At 39.5% G+C, this 25,942-nt stretch overlaps 1 protein-coding gene across 2 annotated transcripts in view; it reads right to left on the bottom strand.

The window, feature by feature from the left end:
* ARHGAP15 (Rho GTPase activating protein 15) overlaps positions 1-25,942 on the bottom strand; it is a 659,666-nt gene that overhangs the window by 231,672 nt on the left and 402,052 nt on the right. For both annotated transcript variants that reach the window (XM_017342824.4, XM_089329237.1), the window contains one exon: positions 16,774-16,872. In XM_017342824.4, the coding sequence (XP_017198313.2) occupies positions 16,774-16,872 (99 nt within the window). The remainder of the gene's footprint in view (positions 1-16,773; positions 16,873-25,942) is intronic.

Genomic DNA, 25,942 nt, shown 5'->3' on the forward strand with positions numbered 1-25,942 from the left:
TCTCACTAGAAAAACAATGTAAGACTGAGACTCCTTAACAATATTCCCAGTCACTATTTTGTTAACGCTATTTCTGGGTGATGACATCTTTGGTGACCTTGTGTTATATGTGAAGACTATATCAGCCTTCATTTTAACAATATGAGCATGCATTGTCTTCTGTAAAGAGACAAAGATACTGGTCTACTCTCTTCCTGTCCCATTCAAAGCATAAACTTGACACTTTTTTCCAGTGGGGTCAATGGATTTATACTAATCCATGCACATTCTGAAATTTGACTCTTCGTATGAAACAGCAGATATTTATTAGGTTTTGTTGAAGTCTATCAAGTATTGGGTTGTTAATTAATATAGGCTTTATATCCGTAGTAGTGACACATATGTTTCAAAACACTAGTTTGATGTCTGGTATGATGGATTGGATGCATCACAAATGTTATCCTGGTTTTCCTTACGTAAGTTGCCCCGTATCTATGTGACCTCATCTTAATAGATTGATGGTGTAATTCTTTGTCATAAATGTGCCTTCCTTAAAGTTAACAGGTAGGGTCTCTGTCTCTGATCAAGCTTAATTTTCCAGTTTATTAATTCTAGAGGTTAAAATATTTTTTAACTGAAGTTTGCCTTCAAACTACATCTACAAACTAAAGCTGAAAGAAATTCTCTTACTTTTTTTTTTAAAGATTTATTTATTTATTTGAAAGAGTTACACAGAGAGAGAGGAGAGGCAGAGAGAGAGAGAGACAGAGGTCTTCCATCTGATGGTTAATTCCCCAGTTAGCCGCAATGGCTGGAGCTGCGCTGATCTGAAGCCAGGGGCCAGGAGCTTCTTCCAGGTCTCCCATGTGGGTGCAGGAGCCCAAGGACTTGGGCCATCTTCTACTGCTATCTCAGGCCACAGCATAGAGCTGGAGTAGAAGTGGAGCAGCCAGAACTAAACTGGCACCCTTATGGGATGCTGGTGCTTCAGGCCAGGGCGTTAACCCGCTGCACCACAGCACCAGCACCGAAATTCTCTTACATTATCCTATAAAATCTACCTGGGGCTGGCCCTGTGACATAGCAGGTAAAGCCGCCATCTGCAGTGCTGGCATCCCATATGGGTGCCGGTTTGAATCCCAGATGCTCCATTTTCAATCCAGCTCTCTGCTATGGCCTGGGAAAGCAGTAGAAGATGGCTCAAGTCCTTGGGCCTCTGCACGTGCGTGGGAGACCCAAAAGAAGCTCCTGTCTCCTCCTTTTGGATCAGTGCAGCTCTGGTTATGGCAGCCAACTGGGGAATGAACCATCAGATGGACGACCTCTCTCTCTCTGCCTCTCCTTCTCTCTCTGTGTAACTCTGACTTTCAAATAAATTATTTAAAAAAAAAATAAAATCTACTACCTGTGAGGAATTTTACTTAAATCTAAGAGTTAATTTTGACATAAAATGTTTATCAAGGAATGAGATGAAAATACGGAAGCTAGTGAGTATTAAAAAAAAGTACTGAAAATGAGGGTCTCTAAATACCCAGATGTGTGTATCTATACCTAGGTATGTAAGTGGACTGTAGAGTAACTACCACTCATTTATATTTTGTCGTATAACTATTATGATTTTAAATTTGCCTTTCATATATCATTAAATATATCTTTAGCAAAAAATCCTCAGGGTAGCTTCCTCTAGAAGCTATCTTCTAGAACAGAGAACACACACACACACACACACACATACACACAGTTGCATGGACATACATATCAGCACCAAGCCAGACAAAATGCCACAATGTGGTCTCCATGAGAATGGTTTTGCTTCAGGGCCATGGCAAACTAGCTCACAGCCCTGCTGCCCTGTCTACCCATTACCACATGGTTCTTTGCTGTATCCCAACTTCCCCTCCTACAGTGAGGAAACATTTCTTAGGACTTTTTTTTTATTGCCAATACATTTTTTACTTTGTATGATGAAATGAAACAAGGGACTGGTTTCATTAGAAGGGGAGGTAAACAGAGCATTAATTAAATTTGCCGATGATACTAAATTGGGAGGAACTGTGGACATCTGTGAGGACAAAAGAATAATACAAATGGACTTAAGGAGTTTAGAAATATGAGCAGGAAATAATAAAATGAGATTCAGCCTTAAATAATGCAAGCTAATACATCTGGGAAAAGATAATCAGAAACATGGCTATGTAGTGCATGGTAGATGCCTGGAAAGTGGTGATGGTGAAAGAGACCTAGGGGGTGATAATGGGGAAAATTATACACAAACTTACAGGAAAGCAGGCTTGGTGCCTGGTGGTTTACAAATAAAGGAGTATAATTTTTTGAACCAGAAAGATGATAGTGCTATTCTTATGACACTGGTAAGACTCAAAAGCATCAAATTTGGCATACATTAGTTTATGTAGCAATTTGACACTATTTTCTTAGAGACCGGTTTTTCAGATTCTTCTCAAAAACCCGTATTAGACACCAGAATCATCGCCTATTTCTATCCTATCTTATTTTAGACTATTGCTAATATGGTATGCTATATTGACATAGATAGATTTATATGTGCTCTCATAGATCATGAATATATCTTTAGTAAAAAAAAATCTCAGAATAATAAGGTTACTTTCAAGAACTGAAACACACTGGGGAAAAAATCATGAAAAATTCTTATCACTTTTAAGGTAGTTTCCCTACCCTCTAGATAATGCGATTTCACATTGCATTGAAAGAGACATTTAATCACTGCCTGTTCTAGAAGGTCAATGAATCACCAGTCCATAGGATTTGATTCTGCAAGGTTGGATGCACGGATAGATGGATGAATCGAAATCTTGCATAATATCCATCTCTTCATCCATCTAACAATCCATTATGAATTGAGCCCCTACCATATGCCAGGTATGGTGTGCTAAGCACGATGGAGACAGAGATGAATCAAACCCAGTACTCAAGCACCCACGAGGTAGATGAAGAAATAGATAAGGAAACTAGCCATTAGAAAGCCAGGCAAGAAAGGCTACACCAGGGAAAGCAAAGCTGTGATTGGAAAATTGTAGAGGGAGAGCCTAAAAATATTCAGGAGACCATGGAGAGGGTAGTTGTAGATATTTCTTGGAGAAGGTGAGTGCTATGCTATTCATAGGAGGATAACTGTGAAATCAAAAGGTAGGGAATTTGAGAAAGAATTTCTAGCGAAAAGGAAGAGCATGGAAGGAAGATAGGTCTTGGGAAACTTCATGTGATTGGAATTTCTGGAACATAAGAAGCAGCTTGTGGGGCCGGCGCCATGGCACAGTAGGTTAATCCTCCGCCTGCAGTGCTGGTTCTAGTCCCAGCTGCCCCTCTTCCAGTCTAGCTCTCTGCTATGGCCTGGGAAAGCAGTAGAAGATGCCTAAGTCCTTGAGCCCCTGCACTCACGAGGGAGACCGGGAAGAGGCTCCTGGCTCCTGGCTTTGGATTGGTGCAGCTCTGGCCATTGTGGCCATTTGGGGAGTGAACCAATGGAAGGAAGACCTTTCTCTCTGTCTCTCCCTCTCACTGTCTATAACTATATCTCTCAAATAAATAAATAAAATCTTAAAAACAAAAAGCAGCAGCTTGTAAGGATATGACGCTGGAAAGTCACAGAGAGCACATGCTTTTCCTTTTTATGGGGATAATTAGTATGGAATTTGTTTATCCCTGGTGAGAATGAGGAACCATTGGAGGGTTCTAAGAAGGGATAACAAAATCCCATTTGTATTTAAAAGGAATCACATTGGCAACATGGAGGAGAATAGCCTGGGAAGAAATGAGAATAAATGCAATGTCTTCATATATGGGTTTGTTTCAAAAGGAATTTTGGGGGCCCAGTCAAGGACATAGAAAGTGAAAGGAAGAACCAAATTCACAAGGTGGTAAGAAAGAGACCATGAGAGTTGGTGAGTGTTGGTGTATGTAATGGAAAAAAAGTATCTAAGATATACAACACACTTCTTCTCAGAACAATGAGGAAAAAGGTTGTGATGCCATTGGATGAGTTAAGAAAGAAAGAATAAAAGAAATGAAGGAGGAGGATCACGTTTGTTGGGGACAATGTTAACTTCAGTTTGAAAATCCTGAATCTAAGTGCAAGGGGAAAGTCAAGAAGGGATGCCCCTAGACCACAGGTCTGAGAGGGAAAGACAGCTTCAGGAGTTATTCACAGACTGGAGCTCTGCAGCCTCTCAGTGACTAAAGGAACCATGGAAGCTTCAGGTTTGAGTGTGAACACATGGAGAAAATGAGTGGATGCAATGTCCAAATAAGGGACTAACTCCAGGAGCAAGCATTTGCACTGGTAGTGAACGCTCAGGTTGGGATGCCCTTATCCTAGATCAAAGTTCATGTGCAGGTTCTGCTCTGATTCCAGCTTCCTGTTAATGAGCACCCTGGGATCGTGGTAGGTGTATTCTCAAATTTGGGTTCCTGCTACTCACATATAAAACCTAGACTGAGTTCTTGGCTTCCAGTTTCCAGTGTCAGCAAGGGTGCCTGATGTGTGCATTTGGAAACCGTGGGCTGGAGTGTTCTCTTTCTCTGTCTTTCAAATGAATAGGCAAACAAAAACGAAAGAAATAAAGAATTAAAACCTGAGGAAAAGTGTTTTCTATGCTGCTAAACTTGGACCAAACATGGACGCAAATACTAGACTACACTATTTCAAATCCATGCCAAATGCCCACCTTCCAGACAAAAGGAAAAGAAAGCTTACTGCAGTGATTACAATACCATCTGTTATGCGTTCCACCGCTCTGTGGGGAAATTAAAGAGTTAAGTTAGCCCAAACTGTTAAAAATGCAAAATATCACCATAAGAGAATTATTTATAAAACAAGAAAGATAATAGTCTGATGTTAATGACACTGAATATCCCAAGACTTTATAGCATCAGCAGAGTTTAACTGTCTTCATTCTATGAAGGAAGTTTGGAGAGAAAGAAATCAATCTCCAGTAGCAAAATCTTGTCAGAATTTAAGATATTGTTATCCTGTCTTCATTAAATTGATAGGTCTGTGTATTGACTATAGACTTCTTAATTAAAATTCTTTGACAAATGCTTTCAACTCAAAAAATTATGTTCAAAATAAAAATTTCCTGAGAAGTACATGGAAAACAAACACTGAATAAAGGTGAGATAGTCGCAGAGAAGTAAACTAAACCAGTGTAGCCCTAACACGGTATTCCAACTCTGAATTAAAGGAAAAGATGTGGGGCTCAACTTTCTGTGTGGTTATGGGAACTGAGCCTATGCCTGACCATTCTCAGGCATGTCAATTATAAGTCATAGTTACCATTCAATTACTTGATTAAAAACAGCAGGCTATTGGTGTTGAAACAATGCCTAATGGGATATGACTTCCTCTGATGAAAATAAGCAAAGAATGGATATTTTAGGAGCTGTTGGATGGCTAACTTAAGTAGAGTGTCCGAAAATCAATGAAAATAAAATCTTCAAGGAAACTTAACATCAATTGTTTAATATAACTGGGTATTGGTGGAAAGATCAGTACCCAATTGAACAACATAACACACTCTAGTCAGAAATGGACTTAAGTATTTGCAAACCATGTTATTCTCTGTACATGAAGCAGCTGTTTTTAACCAAAGATGGTTGATCATTTATCATTTTTAGAATCACAACAGACATATGCAGGTGTAATATTGGTATGCAGCTTTCCAGTGAAGACTGAAGCAATACTGGATATAATCTATCCAAATATTCACCATTGCTTGAGACTCCATCATGTGTAAGGCACTGTAAAATGATCATACAGTGTAATGAAAATAATATTTTAAATTTCCTTCAATAAACTGATTTTACCTGGAAATCTTGGGCACTCCTATGAGGGTACTTCAAAATGCTTGGGAAAATAACAGAATTAAAATAACAGATTATTTGGCATAATTTTTAAAAATCCATGCATAGTTTTTCCTAACATGCATTTTTCCATCATTTCAAAATATTTATTTATTTTATTTGAAGGAATGACAGAGAAGGAGAGACATAGAGAAACATCTACCATCCACAGGTTAATTCCACTATGATCTAAATGCCTGCAGCAGCCAAGGCTAGGCTAGCTAAAGCCAGGATCCAGGAACTCCATTCAGGTCTCCAATGTGAACAGTAGGGGCCAAAGCACTAGGTTGGTCATCTGCCACACTACATGTGCAATCAGCAGAAATCAGAAATACAGAGTACCCAGGGCTTGAACCAGTACTCCAAAATGAGAGACAGCATTCCAAGCAACACCCAACCCATCCATAAACATTTTGAAGACCCCTTGTATGCATGCATTTCAAATTGCTTAAAAAGAGATTTATTTATTTATTTATTTGAAAGGCAGAGTTACACCAAGAGAAGGAGAGACAGAGATCTTCCATCTGCTGGATAACTCCTCAAATGGCCGCAATGGCTGGGGTTGTGCCAGCCCAAGCCAGGAGTCTGGAACTACATCTGGGTCTCCAAGGTGGGTGGCAGGTACATCTTCCACTGCTTTCTCAGGCACATTAGTGGTGATCTGGATTGGATGTGGAGCAGCTGGGACTCAAACCTTTGTCTACATGGGCTGCTGTTGTTGCTGGTGGGGGCTTAATCCGCTACACCTCAACCCTGGCCTCAATTTCAAAATTTCTTTGCAACAAAATAAACAATTTTTGACGTGCCCTCATATTTCCTTAAAAATGAATGCGTTCTTACATACTGGATGCATGGTCTGCGATAACCTCAAGCTCTCTTACAGCATTATCATTTCAGAACTATTTTGGTTTGCAAAGTTAGTTTTTATTCTTAAATTGTTCTGCCCTTGATTTTTTTGTTTGATTGTTTTTTTTTCTGAACTGAAAATAGGAAGTGGCTTGAAAAGTATAAAATTAGACAAAACTAGAAAAGATTATTTTGAAACCAAGAATAACATTTCCAGCACCATAGCCTGTTAGATTATAAGATAACCCTTGAATTTAGAAGAATCTCCAAGATATAAGTCTTTAAAGTTTAAACAAGTTGACTATTTTAAAGTATTTTATTTGAGAAAGTAAGTCATGTTAAATTACATAGACCATTGTATCTAGAATTTGTATTTCAGAATAGTTTTTATTTTAGAATAGTTTAAAAGTTACAAAATAAAATTTGTGAGGTAGTAATATAAAGAGTTTCCATATTTCTCACATCCCATTTCCTCTATTAATATCTCACATAAGGATATTTGTCTTTTATATATATGTAGATTGAGGATTAATGGTAATATGACATATTTATTTGAAAATTTGTGAAAATTTCTTGCAAAAGGCCATTGTTTTTAAAAACTTTAAAAGGAAATTATTCATGAGGAAACCCACAGAGGATTGTAATATTTTGCTATCATTTATAGGTTCCTGAGTTAATTAAATACTTCTTAATTATAAATTTTTGAGCTCTAGGGAAATACTTATACAAATATAATGTTAGATTGTTGTTTCATTGACAACAGGTTATTTCATAAAGCAGAATAACACTATTGTGAGAATTTTGATAATTTTTAATCAATTGGTTCCCATTATGTTACAAGAATGAAAACATTTCTATTGAAAACCTACAAATCCATTTTTTAATCCTAGGGCAACAGATATCTGGAAATCTTGGTTCCCCTTATTACTATTACGTTTCCTATGCCTGCCTTTAGAAAACCTGAAAGCTTTCCAAGTGAATGCAGTTTCTTCTTCTTTTTTATTTTTTCAGATTTTGAAAACATTTGTTTCCAGGTTGAAACATGCTGCCAACTTCCAGCTCAGATTATTTTTATGGTTGAACTATTAGCTTTGGCAGATAGACCCTCATAATGGAAGAACTCTTGGACTCAGAACTCCCATCGTGTGAGTGACACCACTACAGGATATTCTAGAGTATTGCTTCCTGATATGTTGAGGTGTTGCATTATTTAAATCCTTCACCCACAACCAGAAGCTAATTTCTAGGTTGTTAATTTTGGCTCTGTTTCCTTCTAACTGACAGGGAGGGAAAAGTATGTTAAGAACTTAAACTTCAGAATCGGGGTAGGAGTGGAGGTGGGAAATTAGACACTGGTTTATCTGGGAAGATACATTGTTTATTGTTATGCATTCTGGATTCTAAAGTGTGGGGATATCTGTCTACTGGTTTGACCAGAGCTGAACTGCTGTATTTCTTAGATAGCCTTTCTGGTTATTGAACTGCACATTTATTCCTACATTAACTTCTGTTATGTTTAAGGTCTCTTTCACTGTCATGTATTTCTAGATGTAGATAAACTTCATTAAATGTCACTAATAAGTTCAGTGAATTAATTAATAACCAGATCTGTTCTCAGAGTTTGTGAACACTGAAAGCATACTGTTCATTGCAAGATTTAACTTTCAAGCACTTTCTTGAGCCACAGCAAATTTCTTTGGAACAGAGAAGCAGGTATCAGGTAACTGGCAGAGATGGCAAATGGTTCAATAGTCTGTCTTCTCTTCATAACAGACCTCACAAGTATGCCCTTTTATCCTCATTTGTTTTCTTAATTGCAAAACTCAGCTTTTCCCCTTCTCTCCACTTTGTCATCTCTGATTTCTTTTGGTTGTCTTTTCCCAGTTTCTCTTTTATACTCTTTCTGGCTGTTTCCTGTTTACTCTTTTTTGATTTTTGTCTTCCCCTCTAGCCCTCAATGTGGCTTTCTTACAGACACAGAGGCCCCAGCATGACTACCCCAAAGAGCCAATTCCAACTTGGAACTAGCACAACTCTGCTGCTGTCAGGAGGGTGGCTGTCTTTGTGGCTGCATTAAAACAGAACAAAACAAAGCAAAACACAAAACACCAAAGCATCAAACTGGTCTTAATTTTAGCTCAGAAAGAAAAAGTAAGGAGATTTGCTGCAAACTTTCATGGAGTTTCTTTGAGAATCATTCTATGGTAAATGCACGCAGATGCCGAATGTTAGGCATGAAAAGTGCGCGCGTGCACACACATACACACACAACCTAGGTCAGTGCCCTCAGAAACATTTTTGCTCAGTCCACAAAAATTCTCTGGGGAAAAAGAAAAAATGTGCTTATCTTGTACTCTGGATTTTTTTTCGAGCATTTAATTTTTATCAGTTTGTTTTGTTTTTGTTACTTTTTTTTTTTACTCACTGCTTATAAAACTAGCAAGCAGAAGTCTCTCTGGAACAAGATAGAATCATAAAAGTTTTCAAGAATCTCATCACAAACTAAACAGTACAAATTGCACATTCTTCATGGAAGTATCAGCCTTTAGTGCGTGCCTGGATCCAACTATAATAGATTATCCCAAAGTGGGAAAGAATGAACAGTATAAAATTAGCAGAACTAGGAGCAGAGCTTGTCTAGTGAAGGCAGTATGATCTGCACTTTAGGGGCCTGGATGCTAAGGCACTGGGAAACAACTATGTAAAATCTTAGTTTTGCAAGAAAATACTCGGTAGGAGCATAAAAGGCAGACTAGTGAATCGAGTATCAGAAAAAGTACCTTAACAACTACTATACTTACTAAGTCTTAGCAAAACATATGTACTCTAATCATGCCTATTATTTACATAATAAATACATATATGGGCATATTTCATCTAGTAAATGCAACATGTGTATAGCAAATATTCATATATTTATATACATATACATTCTATGATCTGAATTTTTGAGTCAGATAAGCATATTCCTGAATAGTAGACTAACTGTGCTCTCTTATATTAATGAGCATGGCCAAATAAATATTCACAAAATCAAATAGATTTTGCTTAAAATGTCTTGGGCTTATTAATGTGATATTCTCTCAAACTTTGTGTAATAGCAGAGAAATTACCAAAAAAGAAACAGTTAAGGTATAATAATAATTTTAGCCATTCTTTTTCCAAGTTGCTATAATCTACCCAAAGATAACTAATTGTTCAAAGTAAACATTCCACTCAGACCACAAAAGGAATCCATTACACAAACATATAATTCACAGTCATTTTTAGTGGGTTGTAAACAGTTTGGAATGAGCATAAAATGGGACAAAAATCAAAGTGAGCATTTTGAAATGAAAAAGTGTTTGCTACAAAAGGTCAGTCCCTTTGCTTGGCAAACTATGTCGAAAAGCCTGGGAAAATGCTGATCACACAAGCAATGAGGGAATTTTAAAGCCAACAGCCTCCCTGTTTCTTTAAACAGACATCGGAACCTATAACTGGATCCTGTCAAACAAACGACAGCAAAAAAATATAACAGCTGCTAAGAAGTCAAGTTGAGAGATAAAGTTTTCGAGGCTAAGGACCTTCTCAGAATTAGACTAAAGGTCTTTCTTAAATCTTTAAGCAAGGTTATGGATCCCAGGGTGGCTTTTAGGCACCAAGTCAAATATGTAACTTTGTGTATTGTTCCTGTCATAGACTTGTGTGTTCCCGAAAAAAGACAGAAAGGACAAACTTCTCGTTCACTTGCATCTGCTGAGGCATCTTGCAAAGTCGCTTATACCTGGGATCATCAAATTTGGAAGACACAGTATCATTTTTTAAAAAAATTCTGATACAAAGCAAATAACATAGAATTTGCCATGCTAACCATCTTTCAGTGCATAGTTCAGTAGCATTAAGTATAATCACATTGCTCTACACAGCCTATATTGCTTTAATGTTGTTAAACAGGTTTGAAAGCACATTGATGAGAATGAGTAATCATGAAGGAAGGATGACTTGTTAGATCGCATTCCAAATTATGAATTTCAGTTGAGTCATACTAATTTTTTTTGACAGGCAGAGTTAGTGAGAGAGAGAGACAGAGAGAAAGGTCTTCTTTCTGTTGGTTCACCCCCCAAATGGCCCCTACGGCCAGCGTGCTGCACTGATCCAAAGCCAGGAGCCAGGCGCTTCCTCCTGGTCTCCCATGCAGGTACAGGGCCCAAGCACTTGGGCCATCCTCCACTGCCTTCCCAGGCTGCAGCAGAGAGCTGGACTGGAAGAGGAGCAACCAGGACAGAACCGGTGCCCCAACCAGGACTAGAACCCGGAGTACCAGTGCTGCAGGCGGAGGATTAGCCTAGTGAGCTGTGGCGCCGGCCCATATTAAATTTTTTAAAAATTCATCCTATTCTCTTAAAAATAAAAATAAATTGGAAGTGTGAAAATATATTGGGGGCAACGTTATGGCACAATGGGTAAAGCTGCCACCTTTAATGACGCATCCTTTATAGGCACCGGTGTGTGTCCCAGCTGCCCTGCTTCCAATCCAGCTTCCTGCTAATGCACTAGGGAAAGCAGCAGAATATGACCCAACTGTATCTGTTCCTGCACCCATATGGGAGAGCTAAATGAAGTTTCTGGCTCCTGGCTTCAGCCTGGCTCAGCCCTTTCCACTGTGGCCATTTGAGAAGTGAACTAGCAGATAGATTGATTCTCTCTCTCTGTCTCAAGTTCTTTCAACTAAATAAATAAACTTTTTAACATATGTTTAGGACAGAGCAAGTATTTAATGTCTGTGTCTGGGACTGGTGTAGTGATGCAAAGAGCTAAGTTGCCACCAGTGTCGCTCCCCCTCTTCATGGAGGAACGCGACACTAAGCCCTGCCTAGGCTTCATATCCGAGTCACGGCACCATTATGTCGCTCCCCCTCTTCGTGAAGGAACGACACAGGACCCTGCGCTGTTCTTTTGTCTGCTCGGCCCTCCCCGGGTTTGCTGCTGGTTCTTCCCGGGTTGGCTGCCGTCCCTTCCACCTCCGTGGAAGGGCGGTTCCCCCTGGCCACTTTCCCCACTTCCGCAGGGGAGCGGCACACCGCAGGCCGGCTCTCTCGGGGGCTGCACAGGTGTTCCTTCAGATAGATGTTCCCCTTAGATGTTCCTGGTGCATGTTGTCTCTCTCCTCCTTTATAGTCCTCCTCCGCCAATCCCAACTCGGCTGCCCACACGCCGAGTACGCTGCTCTCCTCCAATCAGGAGCAGGATCAGCTCCTGGAGGTCATCACTCAAGTTGGCAAGAGGCAGCTGCGTAGAAGCTGTTTTCTCCTCTCCCAACGCCATATTGTGGGAGAGCAGATGCATAGAACAAGTCTTAATTCCAGTAACTTAGTCTAGTCCGGGTTGCTCCCCACACACCAGTGATGCTGGCATTTTATATTGGAGAGCTTGTTTGAGCCCTGGCTTCTCCTCTTCCAATGCAGCTCCTTGTTGATGTACCTGGGAAAGTACCGGAAGAACCAGGACAGAGTTCCTAGCTCCTGATTTTGGCCTGGCCCAGCCCCAACCTTAGTGGCCGTTTGTGGAATGAAACAAAGGATGGAAGATTGTTCTCTCTCTCTCTCTCTCCCCCTCCCTTCCTCCCTGTCACTCTGCCTTTCAAATAAAATGAAATGAAACATATAAAATCTTTTGGAAGGAAGACTTTTCTCTCTGTATCTCTCTCACTAACTCTGCCTGTCAAAAAAAAAAAAAAAGTTTAAAAGATGTCTTTACCCACATCAGAGGGCCAGATACCTTGTTCTGGCTCCAGACTCAAGCTCTGAGAGGCAGCAATGATCCTGGAAGTAACTGGGTTTCTGCCACTCACATGGGAGACCTGGACTGAGTTTCTGGCTACTCGCCCCTGTCCTGGTCTACCCCCAAAATTCAGGGTATTTCAGGAGTGAATGAGCAGATGATAATTCTCTTTTTCTCTCTCATTTTAATCTCAGTGTCTCTCTCTCTCTCTCATTCAAAAAAACTTCTGACCAGAAGAAATATGCTCTATCAGTTAACTCCATTATTATATTAAAGAAGTCTTCAGCAAGGTGCCATGTTTGGTATTAGTGGGTGGAAAAATGATTGGTTTACAATTTAAGATATATCTTATTTAGTTATCTCACACCAAGTGACTTTATATTACATTGTCACAATGAGTCAAGAAAATAACCTGGGAAAGAGAAAATGAAACTTCTGTTGGTCTTAAAAGGAAGCCAAAAAAACAAACAGATATTGATTATTAGGATTTATTATTTCATATTATCCTGCTTTTTTATTATTGCAGTGGTTATTTTATCTTGCAATGTGTTTTTTTTGTGTGTGTTATGACATTTATCAGTTTTTGCTAGTGTACTTACATAATCATATGTGTATCTATTTGTTTAATGTCTACATCGTCTATGTTTTCAGCTGATAGAATAAAGAATGATGCACACTACTTACCCAGTAGCTACTTGTTGCCTAAATGCAACATACTCCAGTGTCTGTGACTTCATTAAACTAATATTTATTGAGAGCTTAGAATGCGTCCTATACTTTGCAAGCCATCTTTCCAAATAATGCTCCTTCATGAAGGGCCGACAGTCCAGTAAATACATTGCATAAAAGAACTATGACTTAAGGTATTTACTACTTATTAACACCAGTTCAGACTATATATTTGTTTAGGTCAAGTTTCCTAAGTCCTCGTCTAAAAGACACAGTGACTCTATTATTAAGTAAGCAATTTCTATACATATTTGATGTCATTCTGAACCACAAATACTCTACAAAAGCAGTAAAAAAAAAAAAAACAGACTCCTCACTGCTCATATCTGTATACTACTAGTGTGCACAATACCTCCTCCTCCATGCCCATTTTCTCAAACATAAAACAAAAAAAAATGTATTAGATGATCTCATGATCTCATGCTTTTGGTCACTTTACCAAGGATATGTATTGAGCATTAGCTGAACAATGATTAAATATTTCCATAGAAAGTGCTTTGGAAGAAGAAATGTAAGTGAAGTTTTTTGTTGGCTAATTATAGTATCTCATATACATGGTCTGCAACTGAAAGGCAAAGAAAAAAAGAAAAATCCACTTGAAAGAATGTCAAATATTAACATTCTTCTTTATAGTTTGCCCTCCAAATTGTGTATTTTCAAGGCTGAGTAAAGAATCTGAGAGACTACAGAAAAGACTAAAATATAGCTCTAACTTTTGGTGAGAAGACTGTTCTGATGATTTAGGGGAATAAAGGGAAGCAAATAAAGACAAAGAAACATACTAAATCAGTTATTCACCAAATTGCTTTACATTTAATTTACTAACAGATTTTCTTCTAAGCATGTCCAAGAGATGCAAAGTTTAAAATTTAACTAATACAACATGAACAAGAATGAATAAAGAATGTACCTTGTGCCAACTATCGGGTAGAATCTGTCTGGAGAGACTACAGAAGCACTAGCAATTTTGGCTTATCAAAATGCAAGCAATAAGCGAAATAACAACTGAACAAATGAATTAAAGGTGAGATCTGCCATTCAAATAATGTTTAATTTTAAATGAACTACATAAGAAGCATTAAAATAACACAGCTACAGCTTATAGATTTTTTAAAAGGAGGAAAAAGTGATCTCAAGAAAAAAAATGAGGAAGGAAATAAAATCTTTTTTGTAACAGCCAATGTGATGCTGTAGTGAGCAGTGAGGCCTTTTTCTAAGAGTGTGATGGTAATCACAGAGTTTTTATTAAATATGGCTTTCCCATAACTTGTCCATAAGCATTTCCCATGACTCTGTAGCTGAGTATCTTGGCTGGAAAAGGATCTGGCCATTAGGAGGAGAGCTCTAGATAGGCTGAGTCCCTGTCGTGCTGAGAGACTTGGCACCTTTATATGCTACTTCCTAATACCAACCCCAACATAAAATGTCATCAGAAGCTTGCATAAATATTGGACTTAGATTCACATAAATTATTTCTGTCCTGAGGTGCTGAATGCCAGATTTTAGCAAAAACAACACTTTGAGTAAATAGAATTGGCGTATAAATGTAGGAATATTAATCCAACAAAATGATCATAGCAAAATAGAATCAAAAGTACACACTTGTAAATCTTGCAATGATGTGAGAGGTTTATCTTGTGCTCCTGTGTTTTTATTGAACTTTTCCATAGGGTTCTTTTAAGCTGACACAGCCAAAGTGCTTTGAATTACCAGTTGCTTTCCAGAATTGCAAAGTCTTTAATTTTCATTAAAACGCTTAGTAAATTTTAATAATCATATGTGTGACTAGTGCCTGTGTAGTGTTAGATCTGCAAGTTCATTTTAAGAGTAAACATTGGGACAATGAAGTACAATGCTAGATATGACTGTTCCTGTCAGCAAAAACACTGCTTTGTTTTATTACAAGTTACTAACAAAATGCCATGAACAAAAGATAAAGTTTCTATTTATAGACATTTTCTATTCTATAATATTATAGTTTGTGCACACTGCAAGGCTGTACCTAGTAGAGTTTTTCATATTGTCTAGGGTAGATATATAAATTGAGAAGTACAGAGCTCTTCTTTACACTTTCACACATCTTATTATGTGCAGCTTCCCCAATGTCCCATTTGGATTTTTGGTCTAATAAAACAGCGCTCACACCATCAGTTCTGAGTATTTATAAGTGAATGAAGATTTCCTGAAAATGATCATGATTTAGCTATTGGAGATAATAACATTATAATATTCTCAGTTATTCATTTTGGCTTTAAGTACTTATTAAATAATATTTATTCTTAAAATATGTACTTATAAAATTAAATGAAATTGCAACATGCAATAAAAACACATTTCTCTCTAAATTCCAATTGACTTCCTTCTTCACCAACACCTCTCATGTTCAATCTGTTTTTCTTGTTTCTATTCCCTCTCTGCACACCCAGCTTTCCTCTCTGATTTGCTGATATGCTATCCCCAAAGTCACTCTCTAATCCACATCCTCTACCCCCTCTTCCCCTTCTAGTTATTCTCTCATTCCCCACTGAACTGGGAATAACAGGCTCCCAAGGCTATCCTTACACTATAATTAAAGTATGAATTTCCAGGAGTAAGAAATTGCAGGCCATTTTTATTATGTTTCTATAATAAAGCCAGGTAACACTGAGAGAATTAAAATGGCTTTTTTTTCCCTAGAAGACGACTTGGTAAAGGTTTTTCCCCCCTTGGTTCTATTGTTTTAAGAGACGAGGAGTTGGAAATGGCACCAGGTCCACCAATTCTTCTTTTGAAAACACCTCTATCTTTTATATGATATATATCCCCCTAGATTCTGGGAATATGTTGTAAACTTGTAACAGATGGTGATGAAGCTTCACATTTTTATACAATACATTTTTTAAGATTCTGCATCTACTATATGTGTCTTCCAGGAAACATGACCTTGAATGAATGAAGTCATAGTTTGAAGGAGAAACACTCCACAGATTGACTAGTACAGAGATGATGAGTCAATTGGGTTCTGTTTTGTTATGGTTAATAAGATGAAATAATTTCAGATGAAAAACAGAATGTTGAAATAGAGGAATCAAAGGTCATCCTAACACTGGAGGTGCATCTGTTAATTGTTCCAGGAAAACCAGTGAGCCGTATTTTGTCCTGAACAGAAACACGTGGAAGATGGAATATCACTGTCTAAGCAGGAGCACTGTTTGCTTCTCTTGGATAATGTTGGGGGTGTACCAAAAATTGTTCTGGCACAATACCTACCAGCATGAATGTTAGGAGGCTTCTAACACTGTGAGTGCTGATATTTTATGAATGTTTTATCACTGGCTTGAAAACAAGAAGTTTGCAATTGAATCAACAGTATGTCAGACAGACAAAATATTAAAAAAAAAAAGTCAGTGAGAATTACTAATGTCCCTGTTGTAAATACAAACCGAAGTTAATAAGAAACATGATCCTCTTAACCGATTAACAAAAGTCAAGTTTTAATTGCATGGCTTCCCAGACAAACCAAGTGGCGCTGTTAACTTGAGCACTGGTTGTTTAGAGGGTGCAGTATTGGGGGAAACTGCTGCATATTCAGTTACTCACCTCTTTTTTCGACAGCTTCAATGCATTGCTTTACGAACCACGGAACTGTGGAATTTTCACGTTCACACACTGTGTGCAGATGAGAGCCAAAAATTTGATCTGCAAAAGAAACAAAGATGAGCTTCATTAGAATCCAAGCTTGCGTTGTGCTTTAATTTGATTCTGTTTTCATATCCACTGCATGCAGAAATCTTCATCTTGCATAGGAATTGATTTTTTTTGCTTTAATCCCAAAGCATCTATGGCAGACATACAAAGACCATAACTCTCTCTGTTGTGGAACAGGACCCTGGCCCTAGAGTAAAGAAACTAACATGCTGTCATTGATTAGGCAGGGATGACTGAGTAAGTTATAGTCTCTCTTGGCCTTAACTTGGTTGTCTATAAAATAATGACAAAGGATTAAAGGAACTTCCACAAAATAATTAATCTTAGCATTCTTGGTATCCTGAGTGTTTTACAAGAAGCTTATCAGTGGACATCAAAACCATGATTTTATCCGGAAATTCAGGGCATTCGTTCTGTGGCTCAATGATACTTGAGGTGGCGAATTTCTGAAGCTGTCGTTTGAAGTGAAGTAGTATCTCCTCTGTCTTGAAGGAGCTCCTGCTTTTTAACTTAAGCATCACCTTTCCTTGAGAGCCCAGCTCAGAACTTACTTTGTCTACAAACACTTGCCTCTCTGCCTCAGCTTTGTTCTAGGATCTTTGGGACATCCGTTCCTGAGGATGCTCACAGATTATTGAGGAGAAAGAGCCTGTGACCAAAACGGATTATGCAACACTAAGCAAAGTTAAGCAGATTTCTTTAATGAGCATTTATCTGAAGAGCTTGTTCTATGCCAGCGTGTACTCTGAGTCTCCATGAGAGGGTGGGGGCTGCAGTATTTCCCAAACTTATTTGAGCAAGGTCCTTTAGTTTTAGAGATCGTATCTCCAGACCAATGTTTCTGAGAACACACTTTGAAATCCTAGTCTAACCTTCTCATTTAGAACGTGAGTTATACTACCTGAGTTGTGTATTTATATTTATAATATGTGGAATATACTTTCTGAAAACCAGTTCTGAATGCCTGAATCATCGATGTCTTCTTATGTTTGTAAGGGTGCTTAGCATTCAAACCAGCCTATGTTATTCACGCATTGACACTTGTCTTTTTTGAAAAAAAAAAAAAAAAAGTGGTAAAATACACATACACATCCTCCACCTGTGGCGCCAGCACCCTGGGTTCTAGTCCTGGTTGGGGTACCGGTTCTGTCCCAGTTGATCCTCTTCCAGTCCAGCTCTCTGCTGTGGCCTGGGAGGGCAGTGGAGGATGGTCCAAGTGCTTGGGCCCTGCACCCCATGGGAGACCGGGAGGAAGTGCCTGGCTCCTGGCTCAGGATCGGTGCAGTGCACCAGCTGCAGAGCGCCGGCCATAGGAGCCATTTGGGGGGTGAACCAACAGAAAAGGAAGACCTTCCTCTCTGTCTCTCTCTATGTCTAACTCTGCCTGTCCAAAAAAAAAAAAAAAAAAAAAAAAAAAAAAACAAAACAAAAAAAAAAACACATACACAGACTTCATTGTAACCATTTTTAAGGTAAAGTTCAGTAGCATTAGGTGCATTCCCAATGTGTGTAACCATTACTGCCAGTCATTTCCACAAGTTATTTCGATAGTATTGACATTCGTGAAAGAAGTATGTTGTTAGTCCGTTCAAGGGCCACCCATTCCACTCAAATGTCCCTCTTGTGATTTACATGTGACTTCTGCTAATTAGTTGATTTCATCTCCCTCCTTTCTGTCTCTCACTAAATTGCTGGGATCCCTACTCTCCACATTATTGTTTCTCATCACTGCCAGGCACTCTTCTGGAAGACACTGTCTTACTCAGCAGTGGAGAAACTCAATGAACTTCAAAAAATATGTATAGAATTTGGGAGAAAAATATATACTGCAGCGTAGCAGAAAGCTCCATGATACAGTATCATAAAAGGGAGGGTAAATACAAAGGAACAAAAATCCTTTGTTGAATGTTGCTAATCCATTTTGATCGCAGACTATTTTTTTCCTCAATCATCTGTGAACATTCTGAGGAATTGGTATCTCAAAGAATCTTTGTCACAAAATATGGAAAGCTGTAATAGGAAGGAAACACTTTCAGAGAGATCGCAAGGAAGTTATGATATTCTTTTCTTAAGAAAAGTAACAGTTTAATTGCTGACAACCCAGCATGAAGGGAATCAATTAAAGCTAAAGCACTACCAATAACATAGTCTAATACGAAACTGCATATTTATCCTAGAGACCAAAATAAGATAAGAACAAAATACACAGAATATGCAGAAGTGAAGAAAAATCATGGACATTTGTTTTGAATACTTGGTCAAATAATGAACACTTGTTGAAAACAGTGAGTGGCTGTGTATGGAAGTGTAACATAGAGTATTAGCTAAGAAAAAGCAACCCAAAACTTAGGAACAAATGATTCAAATTGCCTAGGGCGCACGAATCTGCCCCTGGGGATGAATCCCATATTGAAGCACTTGGATTTTAGTCCTGGCTCCACTTTGAATTCCAGCTTTCTGCTAATGCATAGCCCGTGAGGCAGTAAGTGATGGCTCAAGTCATTGGGTCTCTGCCACCCACACAGGAGACCTGGATTGCGGTCCCAGCTCCTGACTTCATCTTGGCCCAGCTATGGCTATTGAAGGCACTTGTAGAGTAAATCAGTGGACAGGGGAATTTCTGTCAGTCCCACCCCTTTTTAAATAAATAAATAGGCTAGAAATTATAGTTAGGACAAATGGCTATAAAGTACAAAACCCCTCAATAGACTTCATAACTCATGCTAATTTTTAAAAAAAATATTTATTATCTATCTTCACAGAAAATATGGTAGACAAATAAGTTGTAAAAAGATATGGAAAAGTATCTGACATTGTAGGAGTTAATCAAAGTATTAAAAGAATATACAAAAAAATATAGCAGGTATCATAAAAGACACTGAAAACTAAGAAAGCTGTCCTTTAGTGTAAGGTCATTTGATGCAGATGCAGGGTGTACATATGTGTATGTGTGTGAGAGAAAGAGAGACAGATAAATTACATAATGAAAGTCCTTCAAGAAAATCTGGTTCCTGAATAGAGTGGAAGTTGAATTTTGGAGGGAGTTTTTATTTTTCATTCTTAACTGATACATAAAATTGTATGTGTTTATGAGGTATTGTGTGATGTTTTAATACACGTATACACTGTGTAATGAAGTTAAACATATTTATCTCCTCAAACATTTGTCATTCCTTTATAGTGAAAACTTCTTACCCTCCTCTTTCCCCAGTCATTGGGAATCACCATTGTACTCTAAACTTTCATGAGATCAACTTTTTAAGATTCCACTTATGGGTGAAATCATATGATATCTGTCTTTCTGGGCTTGGCTTATTTCAACTGACATAATGTTCCCTAGTTTCATTCATGTTTTTCATGTTGCTGCAATTGGCAAGACTTCACCCTTTTATGGCTGCATAGTATTCCATTGATTATGGATATTATATTCGCTTAATCCATTTATCAGTGATTGGACACTTAGGCTGTTTACATTTCTTGGCAATTGTGAATGGAGCTGCAATAAACATGGGGGTGCAGATGTCTCTCCAACAGACTGATTTCATTTCCCTTAGATATATACCCAGTAGTAGGATTGCAGCTTCTTTTTTTAAATTAGTTTTTAAAGATTTTATTTATTTATTTGAGAGGTAGAGTTACAGACAGTGAGAGAGAGAGACAGAGAGAAAAGCCTTCCATCTGCTGGTTCACTCCCCAGATGACCACAATGGCCAGAGCTGCGCCGATCTGAAGCCAGGAGCCAGGAGCTTCTTCCTGGTCTCCCATGCAGGTGCAGAGGCCCAAACACTTGGGCCATCTTTTGCTTTCCCAGGCCACAGCAGAGAGCTAGACCGGAAGAGGAGCAGCCAGCCACAAGCAAAGGATTAACCTATTTTGCACCATAGCGGCAGCCCCTGCTGGTTCTTATGGTTGTTTTATTTTTCTATTTTCTATTTTCAGTTTTTTTTTTTTTTTTTTGAGGAACACCTACAATGTTTTCACAATGGTTGTGCTAATTTATATTCCCACCAAGAGTGTGCTAGAGATCCCTTTTTTTCCCCCATATTTCCATATCTGTGTCATTACTTGTTATCTTTGTCTTTTTTTTATAATAGCCAATCAAATTGGCATGAAGTTTTTGTTGTTGATAGACCGTCATCAGAAGATAGAGATAAGGTGTTCTAGCGGATTTACTCTTTCATTGATTCACATATTTATAACACAAAATGCTGTGTGCTTGTGTCAGGAACGAGAAAACGCACTGCTGAAAAGAATGATCAGGGCTCATTTCCCGTCCTCTTTCAGCAGTTTCCTTTCGAGTGGCAGGAACATATAAGTAAATGTATGAGGATGATTAATCCAGGTAAATGACCTAACTGGGAAGCACAGGGGCAAGGCTGAAGTAGGTGGGGGGCATCAGACCGGTCTTCAACAGCTAGGGGAGAATTCCCAGAGACGAAAGCTGGGTTCTCAAGGGGAAGGCAGACGCATGTTGGGGAAGCAAAAGAGGAACAGAGGGCACATAGGGAATAGAGAGGAGGGTAAGCAAATGTATCAATGATGGGAAGAATAATTAGAAGGTCAGGGAAGGCTGAAGAAAACTCTCTTATTAAGAGAAATTTTGATAATTAAACTCTTAGAGGAGATAAGATTCTAATTATGAGGTATCTTAAATTGTGTGAGATAGGTTAAATTATTTGAGAATAGGCAGATACCATGATTTCCTAACTCCTTTCTTGTTTTTAGAAACCACTTGTAAGACAGAATCTGAAAACGATCTGTGCTGGGGCTGACGCTGTGACACAGTAGGCTAAGCTTCCACCTACAATGCTGGCATCCCATGTGGTGCTGATTCATGTCCTGGATGCTCCTCTTCCAATCCAGCTCTCTGCTATGGCCTGGGAAAGCAGTGGAAGATGGCCCAAGTCCTTGGGCCCTTGTGCCCATGTGAGTGACCAGGAAGACACTCTTGACTCCTGGCTTAGGATTGGCCCAGTTCTAGAGATTGCAGCCATTTGGGGAGTGAACCAGCAGATGGAAGACCTTTCTCTCTATCTCTCCCTCTCTCTGTCTGTAATTTGACCTCTCAAATAAATGAAAAAAAAGAAAAAAGAAAAAAAAAATGATCTCTATTGACTTGTTCATCCATTGCAGGTTTGGTGCAAAATTAGATATTTCTGATTAATGAAATTTAAGGAGAGGTAACCTTGGAAGGTACAGGAGATTTTTTTTCTCTGAAAAAAGGTAGGGACATAAAAGAGTTCCTTCCTTCCTTCCTTCCTTCCTTCCTTCCTTCCTTCCTTCCTTCCTTCCTTCCTCCCTCCCTCCCTCCCTCCCTCCCTCCCTCTTTCTCTCTCTTTCTCTCTCTTTCTCTCTCTTTCTCTCTCTTTCTTTCTTTCTTTCTTCCTTTCTTCCTTTCTTTCCTCTCTCTTTTTTTACTTCCTGCTTTGAATGCTACTTTGTGGTGATGTGAATATTTCAGCTATTGCAGCAATTTTGTCACCATGAGACAAGAAGCTTGATAATAAGCAATAAGGCACTAAAAAAGGCAATAGAGAGGACAGGAATTTGGCACAGCAATTAAGATACCACTTGAGATGTCCACATCCAATGTCACAGCACCTGAGTTCAAATCCCGACTCCACTCCAGAGTCCATGTTCCTGCTAATGTTCTCCATGGTAGGCAGCAGTGATGGCCCTAGGACTTGGGAATTTGCCATCCATGTGGAAGATTCAGAATGAATTCCAATCTCTGGACTTTAGCATAGCCTTACCCAAGGTGTTTGGGCACTGTGGAAATGAATCTGTGGAGGTAAGATTCTCTCTCTCTCTCTCTCTCTCTCTGCATTTTAAATTAATCAAAATGATTCAATAAAATGTATTTTTAAAATTGGAGATCTTGATAATATTACTGAACTTCAAGACCAGACTTTTTTTAAAAAAAAAAGATTTATTTCATTTATTTGAAAGATAGAATCACAGAGAGAGGTAGAGCCAAAGAGAGAGGTCTTCCAACCACTGGTTCACTCTCCAAATGACCGCAACAGCCAGAGCTGAGCTGATCCAAAGCCAGGAGCCAGGAGCTTCTTCTGGGTCTCCCACACAGGTACAGAGGCCCAGGGAGTGTTGGGCCATCTTCTACTGCTTTCCCAGGCCATAGCAGAGAGCTAGATTGGAAGTGGAACAGCTGGACTTGAACTGGTGTCCATATGGGATGCTGACACTGCAGGCTAGGGCTTTAACCTGCTGTGCCACAGCACTTGCCCCTAGACCAGCCTTACATTGCTTTCTCTAGGATTCTTGCTGTTTGTTGCTGAAGGCACCCTAGTTCAAAAATGCTATGATATGAAACTGCAAAGTTGTTGTGCCTTTTGAGTAAGGTGTGTATTAGAGTTCTGCTTCAGAAGGTTCACTTGGAAGCATTTTGTAAATAAAGTGGAGGGAACAGATAGCACAGAAGTCTAGATACAAGGAGATTAGCTACAGGCTAGTGAGATTGCTTATAAAAGATGTTCTGAAGACCAGAATCAGGCTAAAGGGCATTACATTTAAACATTGTTCACAATTCTCTTCCCTAAGTTAGATTCATATATTCACCTCCTTTACTATGTGACCATGCGGCTCCACACACTACATAGGGCTGCGTTTACTTTCCACATTTCATTGATATTGGTCTTGGCCATATGACTTCTGTCCATTCTAGACAGCTGCGTGGTCAACCCTGTCCTAAGTTACCTTACCCACAGACACAAGAGAAATAAATTCTTCTGGTTATATCCCACTGAGAATTCGTATAGGTCAGTTGTATAGCAATAGCTTCCTGAAATAGGTGGTGACAGGAGTTCAGGTTTTTTGGTGAAAAAGGATCTAAGATATACTGTGAGGATGAACAAAGTGAAGAATGGCAGGACATGGAAACTGAGCAAATGAAATAGAAAAAAAAAAACAATTAATTTGTTAAAAATATGAAATCATGCTTGTAGTTTACATTCAACTCTAAACAAACTAAAGGAAATGGCTCTCACCTTATAATGTAAACTCATTTTGTGTTACCAAATATCATGGCACTTCCTACTCTGTGTTCTCTATGGATCTATTAAATTCCATAAGACTCAATTCAGTGAGCACATACTATATACTAGGCACTGTAAAGAATGAAAAGATTAATTGATTCACTCTTCCAGTAACTCTGTGTGACTTGCCAACTATAAGCCAGGCACTGCAGGGCAGCCCGAAAATGCTAGAGTGATTTCTTAGATAAATGACTAGAGTCAGGCTAAAGGGTGTTGATCTGCATTTTGGGACGGAGGTGGGACAGAATAACTCACATATTGTTATAACAGAGTATGATTAGTACTGTTCCATGGGTGTGTGATCGTCAGGTAAAGACTGTACGCTTACACTAAGCCAAGCATAGTTCAAAGTACACAGCTGTTCCTTGACTTGCAATGTGGTTACAACTCAATAAACTCCTAGGTAAAATAAATTTAATACACATAGCCTAAAAAGCAACACAGTATGCTGCTGGTTCTTTCTCCCTATGTCAGATTGGGAGCTGTGGCTCACTGTTGCTGCCCCACACAGTGAATGTTCAACACAGTGCTAATCCTGGAAATCAGGGAAATTCAAAATTCTAAGAATAGTTTCTCCAGGACATGTACCACTTTTGCATCAATGCCAACTTGAAAAATCATTAAGTTGGGGCCGGCGCTGTGACGTAGCGGGTAAAGCTGCTGCCTGCAGTGCTGGCATCCCATAAGGGTGCCGTTTCCGGTCCTGGCTGCTCCTCTTCCAATCCAGTTCTCTGCTGTGGTCTGGGAAAGCAGTAGAGGATGGCCCAAGTCCTTGGGCCCCTGCACCCGCATGGGAGACCTGGAAGAAGCTCCTGGCTCCTGGCTTTGGATTGGCACAACTCTGGCCGTTGTGGCTAATTGGGGAATGAGCCAGCAGATGGAAGACCTCTCTCTCTCTCTGCTTCTCCTTCTCTCTCTGTGTAACTCTGACTTTCAAGTAAAAATAAAGAAATCTTTTTTAAAAAAGAAAACTTGTTAAGTTGAACTTTCCTTTGATCTTGGCAATTGTGTGCATGTGGGTAAACTAGGGACCATCTACTCCAACATACTTAATCCTAATATTCTTTTTTTATGATTTATTTATTTATTTTAAAGTCAAAGTTACACAAAGAGGAGAGGCAGAGAAAGAGAGAGAGAGAGAGAGAGAGAGATCTTCCATCTGCTGGTTCACTTCCCAACTGGCTGCAACGGATGGAGCTTAGTCAATCCAAAACCAGAAGCTTCTTCCAGGTCTCCCACACGGGTGCAGAGGCCCAAGGACCTGGGCCATCTTCTACTGCTTTCCCAGGCCACAGCAGAGAGTTGGATTGGAAGTGGAGCAGCCAGGTCTTGAACTGGTGCCCATATGGGATGCCGGCGCTTCAGGCCAGGGCGTTAACCTGCCGCACCACAGCGTCGGCCCCAAACCTCATATTCAATCCTCAATGTTTGGTGGCAGATGCTATTATCAATTCCACTTTACAGAAAAGAAAATTGAGTCACAAGGATCTTGCCTTGTTTGTGTATGGTCACAGGGGAAGAGATGAGAATTCAAGCTAGGACAAGGGCCCTGGCTTGGAGGAAGGGGTGATTCAGTAGGGTTTGGTAACTGAGTGCCAGAGACAAAATAACATGCCAGAGAAAGATGACCTCCAAGTTTCTTGATTGCTTGAAGAAGACTGAGATACAGTTGCCAAGGGATTAGAAAATAGAGATGGGGAGCCGGCGCCGTGGCTCAATAGGCTAATCCTCCACCTTGCGGCGCCGGCACACCGGGTTCTAGTCCCGGTCAGGGCGCCGGATTCTGTCCCGGTTGCCCCTCTTCCAGGCCAGCTCTCTGCTATGGCCAGGGAGTGCAGTGGAGGATGGCCCAGGTGCTTGGGCCCTGCACCCCATGGGAGACCAGGAAAAGCACCTGGCTCCTGGCTCCTGCCATCGGATCAGCGCGGTGCGCCGGCTGCAGCGGCGGCCATTGGAGGGTGAACCAACGGCAAAGGAAGACCTTTCTCTCTCTGTCTCTCTCTCTCACT

The sequence above is a fragment of the Oryctolagus cuniculus genome, chromosome 3 (genome assembly GCF_051225735.1).
Source record: "Oryctolagus cuniculus isolate XC-2025 breed Fujian yellow rabbit chromosome 3, ASM5122573v1, whole genome shotgun sequence".
NCBI classification, from domain to species: domain Eukaryota; kingdom Metazoa; phylum Chordata; class Mammalia; order Lagomorpha; family Leporidae; genus Oryctolagus; species Oryctolagus cuniculus.